Here is a 22,699-nt window from a genome sequence, read left to right on the forward strand (position 1 = left end):
TTTTTATTTTTTATATTACTCATAATCTAATACATGAATTGTTAGAAGTTCTATTATTGGTGAATAATAGAATAAGACGACATAAAAATTTTTATTCAACACTTCAATAAAATTAATATAATGGAATTATGCTTGCGATATATCGAGAGAAGATATTTACATTTAGTAATCTAATATAAAATAGTATACAATTTTATATCTAGTTTAGTCCATATTTTATTGTACCTAAGCACCTCTTATCGCTACTAAAAAATTACTGCTTTCCCCTTCAATTGCCATTGAAAAATGTTCAATTGCTATATTTTGATTGAATTGGCGTGAAATAATAAAATAGTATAATAAATATTTTATATGAAAAAATTAGAAACTTCTCAAATATTTTATATGAAAAATTAGAAATTTCTCAATACTTCATTGCATATGTTTTCCATCATGCATTTTCTAGTAAATTTGTTAGAAAATAAATGAAAAAATACAAATTTTTCAGTAATTCACGAGGTGGATTAAATCTTTATATCTAGTAATATATATTTTTATACAAGTTAATATGTCATAATAGTATACTCGTATGGTATAATATACTATATTAAACTACATGGTGTAATATTTTATGTTAGAAGGTATATTTTTGAAAAATTTCCCCTAAAACTATACATGCATAATACACTTTGGGATAAACTAAAGAAAAAGAATCACAAAATGTAAATAAAATGAACTAAAAAAAATAAATTGGAAGTGGGAATTTTGAATTTGATTTCTATTTGGGTCAATAAAAACATTTGCATTGTTTTCTAAGGACCAACCCAATTGCCTTATATCGGAGCAGGGAATCATCTCTATATACCATACAAAATTAGACTCATATTTGTTAGAAAAAAATATATATGCATGTATTTTCAAATTCTATCGTGTAAATAAGTTAATCACTTAAAATTATGAGTAATCTATGTAGTCAGCGTATAAGACCTTGTTGAGAATATATTTCTTAATGGATCAAATTAGGTCAGTCCAATTGATTGGGCTAATTGGGTTGACCACAAAATGTATGGGCCTTTTACATTTATTTTCTCTTTCTTTTCTTTTTTTTATCAGAGCACTGGTGCAGCAATCATTAGGTAAAAACTTGCATTGTTTTCTCTTTTCCTTTTTTTTTTTCAGTTGTATTGTTTGATATGTTTTTTATAAAAAATATAATAACTAAGCATGATTAGATCTAAGCAAGAATTACCTAGTTAAACATACACTCAAACCATATATATATTAATTTTATTTATATTTTTAAATAATGATCTATTATCACACTATTTAAGAATTTTGCACGCACCATATTTGTAGTGAGATACACTGATATACCATAAGTGATTATCTGATTATCTCTAGTTTTCAATTGATACAAAATAAAAAAGAAAAAAGAGCACGTTGGAGAAATCTACTTTAAAATAAATGTGAAAGGAGATTACGATATTGGATAACAACTTTCATAAAAGGTTGAACCCTTGTGACTCCCTAAAGCTTCATCAATTTTTATTTAGACATCTAAATTAAAGTTTGTTCATTTTAATTAACATCTCATATGTGTAAAAAAAAGTGTCAAAATGACATAGTAGGACTTGACATAGGGTATCTAAAATGAATAAAGTCTAGTTGATCGTGTCTAAATAAAAATTGTTGTCAACTTTAGAGGAGCATTGATAGATTCAATTCAGAATAGCCAACCAACTGAACTATTGGAATTCCCGTGACTCCATATATTTTAATAAGTCGTAAAGATATGTAGATTTAATGGAAGAGACAGCCTCCTAGTATATTGAAGGGAGAATAAGTGGGAAAATGATGCCTTTATTGAATGAGTTGTAGGCTTCTAGCCATTTGAATGGATCAAGTTGACTTTTGATTTATGTTTTGAGGCAATCTTTTAGTTTTGTTGTTATATTTGGTACTACTAGAGGATAAGGTATAGCTAATTACAATTTATAGAAACCAGGTCAACTGAGATTATAATTTTTAATTAATACATTAAGTGTGTACCTGAAATAAAAAATAAAGATACTCATAAAACAGATCCAGTGTGACATTTTGATTTGTTTGATGAGTGGGGTAAGGTAAACAAACCTCAAGTTTATTTTTAATATTTTTAAAAACATTTGTTATGATATTAATTTTTTCTTGGGTACAATTTGTTGATCAAAATGTGGTTCATCTTTTCATAAAAAGTACCAACTGATTTGGTAAATGTTATTCTAGAATATTCTTAACCCAATATGTAATAATGGGAAGTATATAGTAAAAACAAATCTAACAAAACCTACAAAAATCAAAGCAATAAAAAATAAACTCAATTGGTTTTGTTTGATTTTCAACCCTCAAAAAATTAAATTAATTAGTTTGATTTTATTTATGACAAAAAGAACCATCAACATCCCTAGTTATCAACTTGGTGTTGAGCATCTTTTAATAAAATGGATTGAAGAGATCAATTAGTGTGCTTTTAAACTATTATTATCAGTTTCACAACTAAATATTTAATCACACATGGAGAAATAATTTTTTTTTAAAAATCATTAAATCAACTTGCGAGGCCATAAGTTTATTTAATAACCACAGGAAACAAAATTTAAACTAAAGTTAGGTAGTTCAAGGGTAACAAATTAAAAACACCACATCACAAGTTGACGACCAGAATTATTAATTGATGACCATAGTATAATATTATGAATTCAAACAACTAAATTGATGTTTATTTATTTTTATTTGCAAGTATTAATATTAGATAATATTGTAATATTTGTGATGACATTGTTATTGGATTATCTTGCAGATTCGTACACATACTATAATGTTATTTAGTGAAAAACAAATACAAGTTGCATCTATGAAGAGGATTGTTATTTCAAAATGTATATTTGAAAAGTTTTTATATCTAAATAGAAAGTATTTGTAAAAATATAGGTATACTTAACATAAACATAATTAATATCAATATTATTAATACACTATATGTTCTACATTATTCTTAAACAACCTATCAAAATTATCCATATGGCATGGATTTGCTCAGCATTTGACTCTATATAAAATTACAAGTGGAGTGTCTTTATAAGGCCACGTATGTTGTGTACCCATGACCCATGCCTGGATTTTGTTTTTAATTAATTAATAGATCTTCCAAATCTCCAAATTAACCTAATGGTACTAATTAAGAAAAAGTAGTAATCACTAATGAATCGTGTGTGTGTGGGGGGGTGGGGGGGGTGGGGTGGGGGATAGAATAAAATTTTATAAATGGAACCGAGCTAAATTCTGAATTTTTAACCAAATTAAGTCATTATATAAAATAATTTACCAAAGTAATACATTTTTCTAAAATTTTACAAAACTAATATAAACGTAGTTCACGGTAACGTTTTAGGGTATATTCTATTTTTAAAAAACTTAACAGCATTAGGTTGATATACGTTATTGTAAGTAACGTTTTACTTTTAAAACGTTATTTTCAGTAGCGTTTTACTCCTAAAACGTTATTGTAAGTAACGTTTTAGGAGTAAAACGTTACTGTGAGTAACGTATATCAATCTGACGCCATCAACTTTTAAAAAATAAAATATATCCTAAAACGTTACTGTGAAATACGTTTATACTAATTTTGTAAAATTTTAGAAAAACATATTATTTTGGTGAATTGTTTTATATAATGACTTAGTTTGGCTAAAACCTCCTAAATTCTATATAAAAATTAATCAAGCGTAACCAAATCAAACAATAACTTCCAATTAAAAAATAACAAAATGAAATGAGTAAGAGAACAACCCTAATCATCACTTAAACAGCCGAATCATAATATAATTAAGTATACTAATTAATGAAAAGAAGAGATTCTTTCTTTGCAAATGTCTATATTAATGGTAGTTCAATATAATCAAAGTATTTTAATCATGAGCTCTAAAAATAAAAAAAATATTGACACCCAATGAAAAAGTAATTTTTTTGTAAGGGTAAATTAAAGATAAATTAAAAGTGATTCTTTTTCTTGAAGGGATCACTAATATGAATCTCCAACCTAACATCATCGACCATAGTTGATTTAATGATGCTAATATTGTGGATTATTTAGCACTTTATTGATTTCTTTTAATCTTTTGAAGTTGGTAATCATGTTTAGTTAACTTGTATGTTTGTCCTATCTATAAACTAGCTACAACAAAGTCATGTTTGATTTATGCTTGAAGCAAAATATTCTCCACCTGATTTATCTTTTGGAAAAGATAAAAAAAAGAAAAACAACTCATAAAAAGGAAAAAGAATTTAAGAGAATTGAGTAAGATTTGAATCATCAACAATGTACAAAATTATCTTCAATCATGCTACTAAAAATGAAAATGAAATATGATAGTTAAGATATAAAATTCGCGAAAAACAATATTTTTGATCATTCACTCCAAAATGAATAAATTCTTTATCCTGTCAATTTCAAGCTATTGATCTTAAATAAATAAATCTTATTATGAAATATATTTGTCTTAAATAGATCTTATAGAACATAAATTTAAATTAGTTTGCTTCAATGAATGTACCATATATTGAATAAAAACCCAATAAAATCGTTATCCAAACTGAATATAAGATTTAAATCCCCAATTATTATTTTTCCTAATACTGTATTTTCTTGTAAACATGGTGTACCAAAAGATTCAGCACCAAATCTTGTGATGTCATTATTAATTATTTACCATATGGCATAGAAAAAAAGTTCATTTGGACATATTTTTTAACCATATATACGAAAGAAGATCAATCATGCAAACGTTGGTTTAATTTTAAATTAGTGGTGGGGCATATATTATAATCTGGTCAGCTAATGCCACTGAGATTTGGTGAAAAAACAAAGAAAAAGACCAGAAACTTTTGTAACAAAAAAGGTATAACCCTTGCCCGGTATTAATTCTGAATTTTTTAAATATTTATTTAATTAAATAATTCAGGTTTAAAATGTAAAAAAATAATTAACATGACGCATTTCTCCTTAGACCTTATAAGAGAGGAATTCAAAGTAATCCAGAGTTTAATAGAAATACAATGCATTTGAACAGTAAAAAACTGTTTTTTTTGTTTGTTTATTTAACAAATTAATTAAAAGTGACCAACTCTAAGAAATGTGCATTTGAAACTTCGAGTTGAAACTAACATTTTAAGATATATTTTTTTATCATATAGATATGTAAAAAATTATAATTTATAGTACTTTTCATATAGTTTTTGAATATCTAAATTTCTTGTTGAAAATGTCGAATTAATGTAATCTAATTTAAATTTAAAAATTAATCAAATTGACTTTCGAAAAATGCAACATGAAAAATAAAAGTGGATGGAAATAGAATACGTGACGTTATGAGTTATGACACTAATAAAGATGATACTATTTAAGCTAGACATGTAATTTAATTGTGTATCAAAATGAGCCATATGTGAACGATAAATGATTTACTAATTTATTACATAGTGTATTGTCTTATCACGAAATAGTTCACCAAAATTAAGCAAAACATAGCAGTTCACTAAATAAAAGTAAACTGCACTTCTCATTCGATCACCAAATAGTTGCAATATATATAGGATGTGTGAATTGTGATAGGAAATTTAAAAATTATAGTTCTCATAATTTTCCAAATTGAGTACGTCTTTGAAGATTGTTACTAATAAATTTGGCATTAAAGATCATGATTCAAGCGGAATTATCAAAATATAAAGTTCGATAATACTGATAGAAATAAATAAATCATTGTAGTATTTTAGAAATGAAGCACTTTATTATGTCATATACATCACATATTCCGTATTTTACAAATAAAGACTTGAGAATGAGTCAAAATGGTCCATTTACAAAAAAATTAAATAGTTCTGTGGGATGACAGGATACTGTGAAGGTAAAGGTGTCTTTACACAAATATGGAATAACTTTGATGATATTTTTATGTCTTTTATTATTCTAAATCTAAAATTTCAACCTAGGTTATTTTTAGTCAATTTAATTTAATTAATATGAAGCAAAGATAAAATCTACGTATATACTACCATGTGAAATTTGATAGTAGTCGTTTTATTCCATTTTGCATGAAGAAAAAGAAAGAAAACAAAAATGATTTAGCAATCATGTGTTTCACCTGTTTTGTGAAAACAAAGTATAATTCGGTTTCTTCAATGCCATACCAAAAACAGGCCCCCACTCCCCATTTTATGTTAACACTTGTCGTTATGCTAATTTATGGGGAATAAAATTGACATTTGAACAAACCTTGTGGCATTTACGTAATTGTCGTGTTTAGATAATACTCTACACAAGTTCAATTGAATATTCATATTTTAATGGTTTGATTTATCCATTTTTAAATATATTAAATTATAATGGTTAAAGTACCAAATGTTAGAATCGAATCTTGAGTCTAGTATTAGGATCGAGTCCCGAGTCTGTGTCCTCGGTCAGGTTTTCATGACCTAAATGATCCGAGTCCGATGTTAAGGTTGGATTGGAGAGGGTGTGTGTGTGAAGGTTAGGTTTCTTGCTCAGGACAATCTCGAGTCCGATGTTGAGGTCCAAATGATCTTGAGTCCACTGTGGAGGTTGGTTCCTCTGTGTCGCCGGAGGAGGGGGGGTTGCGAAAATTTTTGAAGAGCCCGTGAAAGGTGTTTTATTTTTATTCAAATATATTGATAAAATAATTAGGTAAGTGGAGAGCAAATAGCTTTTTGATAATTTATTATGCGATTTTATATTTTTATGTTTATTTGATAAGATTGAATAAACAATTGGGACTATTTTAATAATTTTAGAACTTATGAGATTTTTATATTTATGAGAAAATATACAACACCAAAATTTAACATGTTCAAACAAAACTTTAATTTCATCTCATGATTTCATATCATAATATCATATCGCATGGCCAAACGGCAGTCTTACTTTCAGAAATTCTCTAGCTCATATTCATTAAAACTAGAGCAGGTTAAATGAATTTAGGTCACCACCCCTACACCTAGTTAATTAATGTAGCAAATTAAGATTGCATTTATTAGTTAAGAACTTTAGAATAAATAAGTGATTTGATTGGTTTGTTCCAGAGCACCATGGCCACTTATAGCAAAAAATTTTGACATAAATATGTATGAGATAACAGTATTTCAACTTTGTTTAATCTAGCTTCGCATTATTAATTTTAAACTTTGGTTAAATGAAATAGATTGTCGCAAGTTGACAATATAAACTAGTCAATTATGAAGTTTAACATTTTTAATTTCCCCAAAATTTCAGAGGCTTTAAAGTCCAATCTCCATGGTTTTTCATCCTCTAAACTACTAGTTTTTATTAGTTCAATTGGCTTATGTTTCCTTAATCTATAAATTACTAGTATTTTAGTCATTTTTGTACAAATAACTTTATTGTTGTAATTTATTAGGAAAAGAAGTAAGCTATGGTTTTCTAGTTTTCTTTTGGACGTTCGGTACAGAGTTTTTCTCTTATCAAAGGTGAATTTAAAATTTGAAAATAACGAGACACTACTAATTAAAAACGGATACATATTAGTCAAAATAACAATATTTTATCCAAAAAAATTGTTAAACAATTATAAAATGAAAAGTATATATAACTTGATTGAAATGTAACATAGTTATTCAGCATAAAGAATCAATCTCGCAGACACACGAGTTGCAAAAAGCACAACAAACAATGTTGAACAACTACACCAGCTCAATTTATTTGTTATAGTGTGCACATTCAATTATGATCCTTATTTAGGAATATATATATATATATATTTGATTACGTAACAAATACAAAAAAAATGTTAAAAACCTTATATTTGAATAAAATCTTCCTTCCGAACGTACCCTTGATCTCTGGTGAAAGAGTTGAGATTTTTCCATCATTAGAAGAACATTCTTATATGTTAAATTGCTCACTCGTAGGTACCAATAATTAGAGTTTTATAATTCTTTTGGCCCAAAAACTTTGGCAAGAATGGTAAAATAATATATTTTATATTATGTTATTTTATTTTTTAAAATATTCTTTATCCTTTTAATATTAATATCTTTTAATTTAAAATAAAAGATCAATTTATTTTAAAATAAAAAAATATTATAGTCTTTTTAAATTGTTGGCCAAATTTTAACCAAATTTTCTGATCATTTAGCATTATCCTAAGAAACTAATTTAACTTTTGTGACATTATCAATTATGCTCTCACTATTCCACATTAATTGAATTTTCGGAGCTTTTTTCTATTTTTCTGAATAATTGATTGTTCAAAGTTCAAGATGATTGTTTGAAGTATTTTCATATTTGATCTTTCCTTTAATAAAGTTTGATATTTTCTAGGAGATAAATTTTTACAAAACTCAATATTGAAAAAAATATTTTAAGTTATGTCCGTGAAAATTTTCTCTAAATAAATGTGCGTTATTTCACAAATTCAATTAATAATATTTAATTTTGATATAGTTATAAAAAATATATATGTACAAATATTTTTTAAATTATTGCCTTAAATTGTTTAAAGGAGGTTTTGCATCTATGAAATCGAATTTATTTTCTTGTTGTTGAATATGCTTGTATCCAATCTTTACGATGATGCTAAATAGAATTGAAAATTATATTCTTCTGTAAATACCACTCAAAGGTCAAACAATTTTTTGTAAATAATTGTTCATTAAGTAAAACACTCAAGTAGGGTTTGGTCATAAATTAAAAAAAATTCATTTTATTTGAGATATATGTAATTTGATCGAAAGATAAAATTATGTTTGATTATACTCTGTAAAGCATTTCTAAATAATTTTTCTCTTTAAATGTAGTTTTGTAACAATAAATAAATATAAAATCTGATTTACCCATAATATATAAGAACTAGCAAAACCATTCAATTTAATTAAGGGAAAAGGGTCTGATATACCCCTCAACTTTGTCATTTAGAGCTGATATACCTCTCGTTATAAAAGTGGCTCATATATATCCCTACTTGTAAACAAATGGCCCACATATACCCTTTTTTCTCTAACGGAAATAAAAAAAAATATTTTAACCTAAAATTTTATTATTTTTTTCTAAAAAATATAATCCCACGTGAGTAAATTTAATCCTTGTCAAATATATTTTTTTGACTTTTTTTTTGTTTTAATGACTAATTTATAATTATTATTTTGATAATCAAATTTATTTATGTTTCATTAATATTCTTGTAAAACTTATTATAGATGACCAAATTTTTTCTTCAAATACGAAATTAAATTACAATACACACAAAAAAAATAGTTTAAATTTTTTTCTTTAAACTAAGGAATGAAAGAAAAAACAAAATAAGAATAAGAAACTCAAATAATTATAATAAAAGAAGTCAAAAAATAATTTATGTATGAAAAAAAATTAAAATATACCTTTAACTTTGATAAAAGAATCATATATACCCCTAAATATTTTTTTAAAAAAATTAGAAGTAACAAATATAAATTTAAAACTAATTTTTTAATTTCCGTTAAATGAATGATATATGTGAGCCATTTTGTAACGGCAGAGGTATATGTGAGCCGTTTGTATAACGGTAAGGGCATATATAAGTCACTTTTATAACGAGGGGTATATCAGCTCTAAATGACAAAGTTAAAGAGTATATCAGACCCTTTTTCATTTAATTAATTTTCGTGAAACAAACAACCAAATCTTCTCTAAAAGTAATATTATGTAATGAATATGGAGCAAACTTTGTGAAAATATATAAGTCAACATTAACCTTAAATCTAATGTCAACTCTTTTTTCCACTATTTTATATTTATATTAAAATTTGATTAAATTTGAATTTATATCAAAATATTTATATTAAAAAAATATTTTTTAATAAAAATAAATTTATATTTAAATTCTTATTTTCTTTCCTCAACTTTATTGATACTAATGTCAACTCCTTTGTAGAGAAATGTGTATTCCTGATAAAATACAATTTCATCGTTTTGCGCTCCAAGTTATTTATTTTTATTTTTGTTTTTTAAAAAATTGAGGAATTATTTATTAATATTTTCAACGCCACAATCAAATCAAAATGTCACATATTCTCCCATAAAATATTAAACTTCGTTTTCATTCTCTTTTCAAATTCTATTAAAAAAAGAATAAGAAAATAAATTCATAGCTTATCATTCTTACATCATTTTTACCCATCTTCATCTTTAAAAATCATATCCAAATTGTTATTATTATTTCTTGTCGGTCTTGTCCACAAATTTGCTTAAAGTGTAATAACAAAAAACAAACTACTTGCATCAAAACATTTAAGAGGAAACAACAACATATATATACATATAATCCTTTTTCTTCTTTTTATTATTCCTAATTGTCTCTTTTCTTATAAAATTTTGATTCGAAAATAGAAAAGATGATTATAAAAGTAAAAAATTGAACTTTTAATAAAAAGATAAAAATACAAATAGTTAAGTAATTATGTCATTAATATTTTTTTCAATTTATCTGTCTTATTTTACTTATCTATTTCAAAAATATTTTTTATTTGACAACTTTTTAATTCTTTAAAATCATAAAACAAAAAGAGCATTTAGGTATGTTTTATATTAATTTAGAATCATAGGATTTAAAAGTGTCTTTGGTAAACTTCATATCAAATTAAAACTAATTTAAATAAAGCAAATAATTTTTTAAAAAAAAATAAAAAAAATGCTCCATGGTCAAATTTAAAAATGAAAATAATGGGGAAGGGATAAAAAGGTAATTTAAAAAGAAAGTTGAAAACCTCTCTTCCCCTGCCCCCACCAAAATGGCAGTTAATTCAACTCCACATTTTATTTTATTTTTCTTAATTAAAAGCAAAAGTTTCGTGAAGAGGATTTAATAAAGTCTTTGGTATCCGCTGGGTAGGAATAGGAACAAGTTAAGAGAGAGAATCAACTATACTTTTTTAGAGAGAGAAACAACAACAACATAGTTGTACAGAAACTCAGAAAAAGAACAAGATTTAATTTTTACGGTATGTGTTGATACTTTGTTTCTTCTTAGTTTAATTTTCCTTTATTAGTTGAAAATTTTCATGATTTTAGAATTTTTTTCCTTTTTTTTTTCCGTAGAAACCTTGAAGTTAATTAGGGTGTTTTTTATAATTTGTTGGTACTAATAGGTTTTGCTTTAGGTATAATGTTAAGCATTATTTTGTATTGTGGAAGATGGTATTAGTTTAAGTGTGAGATTTGTTAACTATTTAGGAATTTTCGTTGTTTTTGTCTACTTTGTCTTGTTGATGAGGCAAGAAAAAAAATTAAATCTGTAAGCTTTTTTGTCATGGTTTCTTACCAGGTATCAAAAATTGAATTTTTCCTCTTTTTGGGGCCATTTTTCAGGTTAAGAATTGTTTTTTGCCCCTCATTTTGTCCCCTTGGTTTCCTAAGTGGAAATTTGTGTGTTTTTTGGGCCTGGGGCGGGGGAGGAGGAGGAGGATTTAGTGTATATCTCGGATTTTGTATTTGTATTGAAAAATCTAGTATATGTATAAGAAAATGTATTTGGGATCCCACTACCAGTGTGTGTTGTTGTTTTAGTGGAAGAGAAAGAACCTTTTTGTATTTTTTAATTTGAGATGAGTAGAAACTCATAAACTTCAAATCCTGGATTCGTCTACTCGCAGGATATAGTTTTTGTGAGATTGTTATGAGTGATGAAGATGGTGTTGTAGTTTTGCTTTGTTATTGTGGTTTTCTAGCAGGAAAGTGTTTTCTAGTAAAGTCTCTAGTTTTGGACTGCTTTATGTGGCTTCTTTTTGCAGGAATCTTCTTTTCTTGCTTTGTACTTTTCCTTAAGTACCTCCGGCCAACTCTTCATTTTCTTTGTGGTTAAGGAATGCAGAATAGTTTGAATTGATACCCTACTCCTTCTTCAGGTATATTTAATGTGCACGGTTGTCGGGGATTCAAATCTGTCACTCCAAAAGATTCACATATAGAAAGTAGCCTGTGAAACGTTGCTCTGGTCCAGTAAATGTCTTTTCGCAGTATAGCTCGTGATATCAGGGATAGTATTGGAAGCTTATCCAGGCGGAGTTTTGAAGTTAAGCTGTCCAGTCATAACAGAGGGAAGTCTCAGAGTGCTGTTCATGAGTTGCATGACCATGCTATCGTCATTCAAAGCAGTTGTTGGGCAAGCCTCCCACCAGAGTTGCTTCGTGATGTAATTAAAAGATTGGAGGCAAGTGAGAGTACGTGGCCTGCTCGTAAACATGTTGTGGCATGTGCAGCTGTTTGCCGCTCATGGAGGGAGATGTGCCAAGAAATTGTTCAGCGTCCGGAGTTCTCTGGAAAATTGACCTTTCCAATCTCTCTTAAGCAGGTGATTTGCTTTTTTCAATTTCCTGCTTTCTTGTGTGGAGCATCTGTTGCTATCATATCTCTATTGTTTTTATAAGGTTAGAGTGGAAGATGAGAGCTATATAATTGTTGTGATGTTTGTTATCCAATTCCTTCTTGCAGCCTGGGTTTCGGGATGGAACCATCCAATGCTTCATCCGGAGGGACAAATCTAAATTAACTTACCAACTTTTCCTTTGCCTTAGCCCTGGTAAGTTCATCTTACTGACTTTATGCTGACTGACATGTAATCTAATTTGCTATGAGATTTAGGGTAGATGTTTTCCTCATCTGTAAGCTTCATAAGTCATCTGATGTCTTCATTTGTTGCATTAGATCCTTTAGGTTTACACAAGAATTTTTTCTAAGTTCGATTTATTTCTGTGGGTTGACAGAAGAATTATTTCTCTACAAGTAATCCACCACAATTGTGGAAAAGTCCCTTGTTCCACAGAGTGGAAACTGAAATTCAAGAAGTTCTTGTTAAGGGGGTGATTTTAGTGCCTATATGTTTGTCTGTTTAGGAGAACTTCACAGCTACTAGATGGAAAATTCAGACGACGATTTACAAAAAGAATGTCTTTTTTTTTCCCCTTCTTCTGTAGACTGTTGAGCAGTATTCTTTTTAATTATGGTTATGTAGGATTTCCAGATTGTCACTGAACATGCTTTGTCAATGGTGTAAAAGGATATTTAGTTAATGGTTCAGAACCATTTCTGAAGCTTCTTGATATTTCCATACTGTTTATACAAATAATACCTTGTTTTCATTAAAACCTGGCAGCCTGATGTTTTCTTTTTTCCTTTACTGTTTTCCATCAGCCTTGCTTGTAGAAAATGGCAAGTTTCTTCTTTCTGCTAAGCGTAATCGGAGAACCACATGTACAGAGTACATCATCTCTATGAATGCAGATAACATATCAAGGTCAAACAGCTCTTACATTGGAAAACTGAGGTAAGCATGCTTTAAGAGAGTTCAAATCTTTACATTTCTTAGCTTTGTTCTCAAAGAACATCGTGATTGTTTAAAGGATTGATATCACACATGATTCAATGGCTCAAGAAATGTACAAAGAGCAAACATGAGATGATGAATAGAATCTCCAAGGTTCTATCTGAGGACGAGAGTTAAATGGAAGGAGGAAACTAGTAAAATCTTATTCTTGGATTCTGTCCTTTCAGGCTGTATTGAAAGGGAAATCAGGCTTATAAACTTTCTTATTGACAAAAGAAGTTACATAAGAAACTAACAAGTCGTCGACTTGGATTCTACCCCTTTTGGTTGTGTAATGAGTCTTAGAATAATATTATGAGCTCATTGATGATTTGAGATTGTATGCTCTTCTACATGTTTACCCCAAAAAAATGCTTATAAAATTTTTCTACAATGCTGTGGATTCTCATGGTGTGAATTTGACAGGTAATAGGTAATGGATATCAAATTTCTCAGTTGTGTCTAATATTGATATTGAACCTGGCCTGATGATGACCTATTTGGTGATATTCCTTGATGTATTTGATTCTTTATGCCTTGCCTTGAAAAAAGGGAATAAATTGTTAAACGCGTGAAGAATATTATGTGATGAAGTTTGTTAGTACGAGTTAACTGTGAGCTTGAACTGGAATTGAATATTTTAATGGGTCATAGACATAATAATTATGATGCAAGTTTCCGATTCAGACCAATTGTAAAAGGCTTCTAAACAGTTTTCATTTCTTCTTTTCAGGTCAAATTTTCTGGGCACAAAGTTCATAATTTATGATACCCAGCCACCATACAACAGTTCTAGTATTCCCCCACCTGGTGGAAGCCGGAGATTCTACTCCAAGAAAGTTTCTCCCAAAGTCCCTACAGGAACCTACAACATTGCACAGGTTAGCTACGAACTGAATGTACTCGGAACCAGGGGGCCTCGCAGGATGAATTGTGTCATGCACTCAATCCCTGTCTCGTCCCTTGAACCCGGGGGCACTGTCCCAGGCCAACCTGAACTTCTCCCTCCCAATCTTGAAGACTCATTTAGGAGCATGTCTTTTTCAAAATCAATTGATGCTTCAACAGAATTCAATAGTGCTCGGTTTTCAGATATTGGGGGTCCAAGTGAAGTAGATGAAGAAGGTAAGAGTAGTCTTTTGGTCCTTCGAAACAAGGCACCCAGGTGGCATGAACAGCTGCAGTGTTGGTGTCTGAATTTCAGAGGGAGGGTAACTGTCGCTTCTGTAAAGAATTTCCAGCTGATTGCTGCTACACAGCGTGCAGCCAGTGCTCCAACACCAGCACAACCGGCTCAGTCATCATCAGATCAAGACAAGATTATCTTGCAGTTTGGTAAGGTTGGCAAAGATATGTTTACAATGGATTATCGATATCCTTTATCTGCATTTCAGGCTTTCGCCATCTGTTTGAGCAGCTTTGACACTAAGTTGGCATGTGAATAGAAAGGACAAATAGAAGATTTAGTTGATACTAGTTTTCTCTTCCCTAGAGTTGCTGAAAAGATTGAGTCTTTTGCACAGTCATTGTGTTACTCTTCATCATAATCAAGAAGATGCAGGAAACTCTTGCTCATTTGAAAGTTACCATTCTCTTCTTTCTTTTTTACCTCCTCTTCGTCCTTGGTCGTTTCATCGTTCATTCATAGTTTAAGATGCTGCTTCTGTTGTAATTTTCACTAAACTTGGTGAAAGGAACAATGTTATAAACATTGTACCATGTGTGATTTCCAGTTGTGACATCCATTTGTGTAATCATCCCAGTCCACATTGTTGTGTTGTTTTATAACTTTGGATTATGCTGGCTAGTGATCTTTATGTTGGTGTGGAGGCCATGACAGATATTTTTCCCCCGTCGAATTTCTGTACAGTTTCTAATAAATATCTTGAAATGATATTCTATGCAAACGTTGCACGCACTTTTAAAGTTGGCCTAAGTCATACACAACCCTCTAAATTTGTCCACATATTTCATTTAGACACCTTAATTCAACTGTATATTTTTTAAACACTTATATTGTAAGAGATTTTATACCTATTAAATATTTTGTGCTGACATGACAGCATGTGTGTAGTACACACATGAAAAAGCATGAAAGGGCATCATATAACCAAAAAATAATAATTTTCTTTTTTTTTAAAAAAAAATATAATTAACATCTCTTCATCTTCTTCTTTGACGTAATCACCGGTGTCCCACCATTAAAGTTCATTCCATTTTTTCTCGAGTTTGCAATCATTCTTCTCTATGCCACCTTGTTTTTTAATTAAATATGCGTCACCATATCCACAGTGCTTTTTTCCTTATTTTTTTGGTCAATCTTCTTTCCCTTTTTTTTCAGACCATGATCTTCTTTCTCCTTTTTTATCAGCCATTGAATATCACCTCATTTTTCTCCAAATTTATAATCGTCAATATCTTTTTTTCTTTTTAGCTTTTCAAACAATCAATCACAAATTTTAATTTGTTCATTAGAAAATAATGCCACCAATCATCTTTTTCGTTATGCCAAATCAACTCAAACATGAATTGAATCTAAGCTTAAAAATAGAACATTAATTAGATAAAAAGAAGTAGAAAAACTTAGGCGATTTAAATGCTTTTTTTTAAAAAAAAAAGGAGGAAGAAGATGAAGTTGGGGTTGGGAGGGGGGGGGGGAGGGGAGCAGGAACATACATACTTTAGGATTTTATTTTTTTAATTATAATTATTTTCGAGCACAAAAGACAGATTGTTTTTTTTTTAGAGATGCATGACTTCTTTTAATTAATTAGTTTGTCATGTCATGGCAAGTGCATCACACACACTTGACTTTTTTTTGTTGATTATCAAAATGTTTCTAATAGGAAAAAATTTATATAAGTAAAAGTGGTCAATAGGTAAAATTTAAATTGAGGTGTCTAAATGAATAATGAGGACAATTTTAAGGGGCCACGGATGACTTTGACCTTTAAAGTTTGTTTGAGTATGCAGTATGTTATATGAATGAGTTAATACCTTAAAAAGTCACTCAACTTTAAAAATTTATCTAATAAAAGCATTAGTTTAATTTGTATCACAAAAATCACTCAACTTAAACTTTTATATCAAGAAAATCACTCAATAAAATTTATTCTCTAAAAAATATCAACATATCAAATAATTTTTTGTCCCATATAAATGTACACTCCACAAATAAATAAAATCAAATTCATAATTAATTTTTTTTTTAAATCTCGATTTTACTCTAACTGAAACTATGCCAACTTTGTTCACTGCAACTAATGCTCTATTAGTTAATATTAATTTGTTGATGAAATTAACTTTATCTACTTATTTTAGATAGTTCTTTTTTAAATTGGATGATATTTGATCAAGTAATTTTATTTTATTTTTTTTGAAAAAATGTTGTCGATGTTAATATGATATGTTTGACAAAAGTTTAAAAATACAGAGTATTTTCTTTTTAAGTTTTTGTCCAAATAATTCAATATTTCTCTACCGTAAGTTATTAATATAAACAAAAAATTAGAAAATTGACTAAACAGAATATAATCTCCGCCCAACCAAACATTAATCTATACTGCCAAAAAAAACACAAATTCGATTGTATTTATTTGTGATCAAGACGTAAAAATCGAGTGAAATTTAAAAGTATGAATCTCTTGTATTTTTGTGGATTCTATATATTTATATAACATAAAAGAAATTATTTCTCATATAAAAAATTTAGGTGAGTGATTTTATTAATATATATTTAAGTTGAGTGATTTTATTGATATTAATATCTAACTTGAGTGATTTTATTGATATAAGTTGTAAACTAATAAAATTGTCCCAATTATAAATCTTACGAAATAAGAAAAAGTTTATAGAATTGCATAACACATTTTAAACTTTAATTCAATTAAAAAACAACTTATATTTAAAAAAAGTTATAGTGTACTAGTCTATAATATAATTCTTTCACATAGTACGAACAATTTTCTCACGTTAAATTTGCATTTTTTGATCATATGACGGAGAAAAACCAACACTGTTACTTTGAATCATTTGTTGATCAATTTGTTTGGTAAATAAATTTGATAAACAATAATGAATTGGTCAATATAAATTGTAAAGTGGGAACTAATTTGAAATAATAATAAATTCTATGTTGGTGAGTATAATCTTTATATGAGATATAAATAATTTCAAAAGTAATGGTATGAATTATAATTTATATTTACATATGAAGTAAATAATTAGTAGATATAAATGTAGGATTGTTTTTATAAAACATAAACTTGTAGGTCAATTTTTGTATCTTAAAAAAAATTCAAATCATGATTTGAAATATCCAAATCAATGTTTTTTTAAGAATTTGTTCTGGAGATTAAATCAACATGAAATTGTATGTCCTGAAACACTAATTTCATTTTATAATTTCATATCACGAAAAAACATATCCAAACGTCTACTTAATATATTAGATTGAACATGAAAAATAATGCATGTTACACACTAAGTCAAAAAATTTGGGCAATGTCGCTTGGCTTTTACTTTACTGTTCTAAGGTTATCAAATTATTTTTTATAATGAAAAAATGCTTTTAATTTTGCCTTATTATAGTGTAAAGTCACTATTAAAAGACTTTCATTTGACTTCTATTGATTTTTTGGTCTCAATAATTTTTTTTAGGCAACATTAGGGTATGCATATGATTATTAGACGATTGGAAGGAATATGTGTTGTCTGTCCAATTATTTGTCATTTTCAGTTTGGTATATTTTTGGTTAGAAAATCATAATTTATAAAAAAAAATGAACCCCATCTCCACTAAAATTATCTTCAATCAAATTATATCACTCAATTTAAAGGTATATAAACAAGTGTATTGTGATTGTATAACTATACTATATGCACCTTGGTTATACATTGCACACGGGCTAAAATTTTGTTTTTTATACTAATAAAAGATGAAGACTTGAGTTTGTTTGTTTTTAATGAGAAAATTTTGAAATTAGCAAATATATTACATATTAAGACATAATAAGATTTTATAGCTATAGTTTTGATAATTGTCCTCCATAGCTATATTTCTATTTGCGATGGAGGTTGCAGTTTTTTGTATATTTCTGTCTGTTTGTATATTTTGCTTATGAATATACAAATAGGGTAAGTATATATACAAATTCTATATTTATACATTTAAGAACTCTTGAGAACTTCGTTTGTATATATATTTCGCTTTCCAATATATAAATATGGTAATTTATTAAGAATTTTTCATAAATCATATACAAAATTCTGGATTTATACGATCAAAAATCGAATTATATAAATTTTGAATTTATACAAATCAAATGAATCATACAAACCAGACCAATTATGCAAATCAGGCAAAGAGAAAGACTTGATGAAGCTGTAGCCGTAAAATTATATTTTATAAAAAAATATAAATATTATCTAATATAGGCCAAATGTTTGTTATTGCGCATAATTTACCCTGCTTTGATTATTGTGATTGTGAGTTTGTGACCTTCGTTAGAATGTTATATAGGGTAAATATTCCTAAAATAAAAAGCTCTTGTTAGGTTTTCGATAGTTAAAAAAATTATAAAAGACCAAATAAACTTATAAAAGAATAGATTTGAGTTAATTATATGAATTATATTATAACCTATACTTTAAGTCTAGCCGATTCGTGCTGATTAATTCAAAATCAAATTTTAGGAGGGTTCAGTTTATTGATTCAAACAGTTTCTCTCGTGACAAAAATAAACAGTTTATTTGTTCAGTTAATTGGAGAGCGCCTGGTTTTATTGATTATAAATAACTTTATACACATGATATAGTGAAAAATATTTTTAACATCATAAATATATTGTGTTTAAAATATATATATATATATATATATATATATATATATATATATATATATATATATATATATATATATATATATAAAATACGAAGTTTACCGGCAATTGGGTGGTTTTTCATTGATGTCACCTAGTAGTGTCAAATGGATGGGTTGGATTCAAACTGAAGATATTAAAATGAGTTGAAATAAAAATTGGATTGTCTTAACCCGCTCAAATTTATTTTGGGCTCAAATGAGTTGGGTTCAAATGGGCTAAAAACGGATTGGGTCTTTGATCAGTCCAATTTGACCAGATTAATATAATAATTTTAAAATTGTTATGAAACTATATAAAATAATGAGAAGAATAAAGTAGGGAGAAGAGAAGACTTCTTATTCATCTTGAAGTATATTCAGGATTGATGGATCTCTCACAAATCTTATTTACAATGAAGGAAAATCCTTTATTTAAAGGGGAAACCTAACTTGATCCCAAGTATAATTCCTTAACCATATCCTAAAAGGACTCCACATAATTAAACATTCAATATAATACAAATTGTTTATAACAAAAATAATGATATTTAACTTTTATAATCTCAATTCGAATTTCAGCTCAAGATTTTTTTTTAAAAAAAGTAACAAATGGATAGATACATCTTTAAAAATGTTAAATAGATAATATAATTTATACTTTTAATATAGGAACATATCTTAGTAAAGAGTTTTAAAACGGGTTTAAATTGGAAATTGAATTGAACTCAATTGAGAATTCTCCTAAAATAGGTTACGCTAAAATAACCCAATCCAAATTATCTTAAGCTACCTTTAAATTCTAGACAAGTTAGACGAGCTATCTATGTTTGAATTTATTTTTGACACCCCTAAAATCACCACAAAGTGTGACTATCTGACTAAAATTGCAGTTTCTAGAGAGACAAAAATGGTGATTATTATTTAGGGTACAATTTATTAGTATATTGATAATGTGAACATTTTCATATTGACAGCTGGAAAAAAAATTGTACTGCTTATATGGCATTGAGTATTCTTAAGCTTGTTTGGATGGTTGTTACGTATTGTATTATGTCTTGATTGTTATTTAAATTTTAATATACTGTCACGTCCCAAATCCGGGCCGCGACTGGCACCCACACTTACCCTCCTATGTGAGCGAACCAACCAATCTAAACCTTAACATTTCAATATAATATCAACAGAAAGTAATGCGGATGACTTAAACTCATTAATAAAAACCAATTCAATAACTATTATTTCCCAAAATCTGGAAGACATCACCACAAGAACATCTACTTCAAACTACTAAATCTAAGAGTATTCTAAAAGCTAAAAATACATAAGAAGCTAGTCCATGCCGGAAGTTCAAGGCATCAAGACTTGAAGAAGAAGATCCAGTCCAAGCTAGAAGCATTAGCTCACCCTGAATTTCCGATGTAGTAAGACTGGCTTGAATTACTGTTGAGTTGAAGACGATGGCACGTTTGCTGCACTCCACAAATAAACAAGAAGAAAACATAAAAGTAGGGGTCAGTACAAAACACGGGTACTGAGTAGATATCATCGGCCAACTCAAAATAGAAATCAATATATACCAAGTAATATCATAAAATCAACTATGATACTCAACATGTAGCAACAACAAATACTATAGCATTAACAATTACCGTCAAGTTCACACATAAGGACTCAAGCCTCAATACCATACTCATTTGGGAATCATGTTCATTAGATTGAGTATATTAACATCTTTCAAGATTCATTATCTTTATTTCTCTTGTGTCGGTACGTGACACTCCGCTCCCTCAATATTCATTAATCCTCTTGTGTCGGTACGTGACACTCCGATCCCCTAAATCTATGTGTCGGTTCGTGACACCCGATCCCCTAAATCTATGTGTCGGTTCGTGACACCCGATCCCCTAAATCTACGTGTCGGTTCGTGACACCCGATCCCCTAATACTAAGTGTCAGTTCGTGACACCCGATCCCCTAATACTACATGTCGGTTCGTGACACCCGATCCTCTAATACTACGTGTCGGTTCGTGACACCCGATCCCCTAATTCTACGTGTCGGTTCGTGACACCCGATCCCCTAATACTACGTGTCGGTTCGTGACACCCGATCCCCTAATTCTACGTGTCGGTTCGTGACACCCGATCCCCTAATCTCCTTCCATCAATTCATCAAGCCTTCTTTCTTACCAAGGCATCATCAATCCCATTATTTTAGTTCATCACGCCTTCTTTTATACCAAGGCCTCATTATTAACAAAGAGATTAGGATTTTGCAAGATTTGGGATTCAATAACTTCATCATGCTTATATAATCACAATTATATAATTACATTCATGCAAGCATACAATTAAGCACATAGCAGGGTTTATAATATTATCAATACATATCATTCTCTATTAAGAGTTTACTACGAATATCGTAAGAGAAACCATAACCTACCTCCACCGAAGATTCGTGATCAAGCAAGTAAATTTTCCCAAAGCTTTGTGTTTTTCCCCTTCTCGATCATCTCTCTCTCTATCGATTCCCTTCTCTCTCTTTCTCTTGTTCTTTCTATTTTCTTTATTCAAACCCTCTTTCTTTTACCCTAATTAGTATATAATTAAGAATAAAAGATGACAATAATAGCCCACTAATTAACTTAAGGTTACCTCTTTTATCCCCCAAGAAATTGAGTTATTAATATAGACCCACGAAATATATAATTATAGCAGGAATAGTCCAAAACGCCCCTTTAAAACATAACCAGAATTCCGACTTCAACTGGAATTACGCAACCTGTGACGGCCCGTCGCGCCTGCGACGGTCCGTCATGCAGGTTCGTTAGAGACTCGATTTCCTTAAGGAGTTTGTGACGGCCCGTCGTACCTACGACGGTCCGTCCTGCACTTCCGTCACGACGTTCAGAGAATCGTTCCTTGTACCAAATTCTCAAGAGTTGAAGTGTTTTGAAACGGTGGATCACGACGGTTCGTCGTGCCTGTGACGGCCCGTCGTACCTACGACGGTCCGTCCTGCACTTCCGTCACGACGTTCAGAGAATCGTTCCCTGTACCAAATTCTCAAGAGTTGAAGTGTTTTGAAACGGTGGATCACGACGGTTCGTCGTGCCTGTGACGGTCCGTCCTGCAGGTCCGTCACAGAGTTCAGAGAGTCGATTTCAGCACCCAAATTTCAGAATTTCTAAGTGTTTTGGGACGAGACACCCTCGACGGTCCGTCATGCCCATGACGTTCCGTCGTGGGTTCCGTCATCTCAGCCTGTTTTTCCAGAAATAAAATCTGCTGCTCAAAACGACTAAACAGATCGTTACAATATCGCATGCTAAATTCATCGTTATGCAATGATGAAAGTCGAAAAGTCTCATTTTGCGTAGCAAATCAATTTTTTATGATAGTGTCAGTAGTTCTTCTCGTATCCTATTATGTTAAAAGTTTATTCTTCTAATTGT

At 29.3% G+C, this 22,699-nt stretch overlaps 1 protein-coding gene across 1 annotated transcript; it reads left to right on the plus strand.

The window, feature by feature from the left end:
• The first annotated feature begins 10,815 nt into the window (after positions 1-10,815).
• Positions 10,816-15,173, plus strand: LOC101268096 (tubby-like F-box protein 8). The gene is made up of 5 exons (XM_004237744.5): positions 10,816-11,025; positions 11,929-12,374; positions 12,515-12,602; positions 13,214-13,346; positions 14,119-15,173. Exons 2-5 carry the CDS (start codon positions 12,027-12,029, stop codon positions 14,828-14,830), a joined length of 1,281 nt encoding a protein of 426 aa, XP_004237792.1. The 5' UTR covers positions 10,816-11,025; positions 11,929-12,026; the 3' UTR covers positions 14,831-15,173.
• The last annotated feature ends 7,526 nt before the right edge of the window (positions 15,174-22,699 follow it).

This window comes from Solanum lycopersicum, chromosome 4 (genome assembly GCF_036512215.1).
Source record: "Solanum lycopersicum chromosome 4, SLM_r2.1".
NCBI classification, from domain to species: Eukaryota; Viridiplantae; Streptophyta; class Magnoliopsida; order Solanales; family Solanaceae; genus Solanum; species Solanum lycopersicum.

Excerpts from the sequence above, each read along its gene's own strand:
- LOC101268096 (XM_004237744.5), top strand. The coding sequence starts at position 12,027 with ATGTCTTTTCGCAGTATAGCTCGTGATATCAGGGATAGTATTGGAAGC. Across the intron at positions 12,603-13,213 it reads TTTCCTTTGCCTTAGCCCTG|CCTTGCTTGTAGAAAATGGC; the intron begins GTAAGTTCATCT and ends GTTTTCCATCAG. Across the intron at positions 13,347-14,118 it reads TCTTACATTGGAAAACTGAG|GTCAAATTTTCTGGGCACAA; the intron begins GTAAGCATGCTT and ends TCTTCTTTTCAG.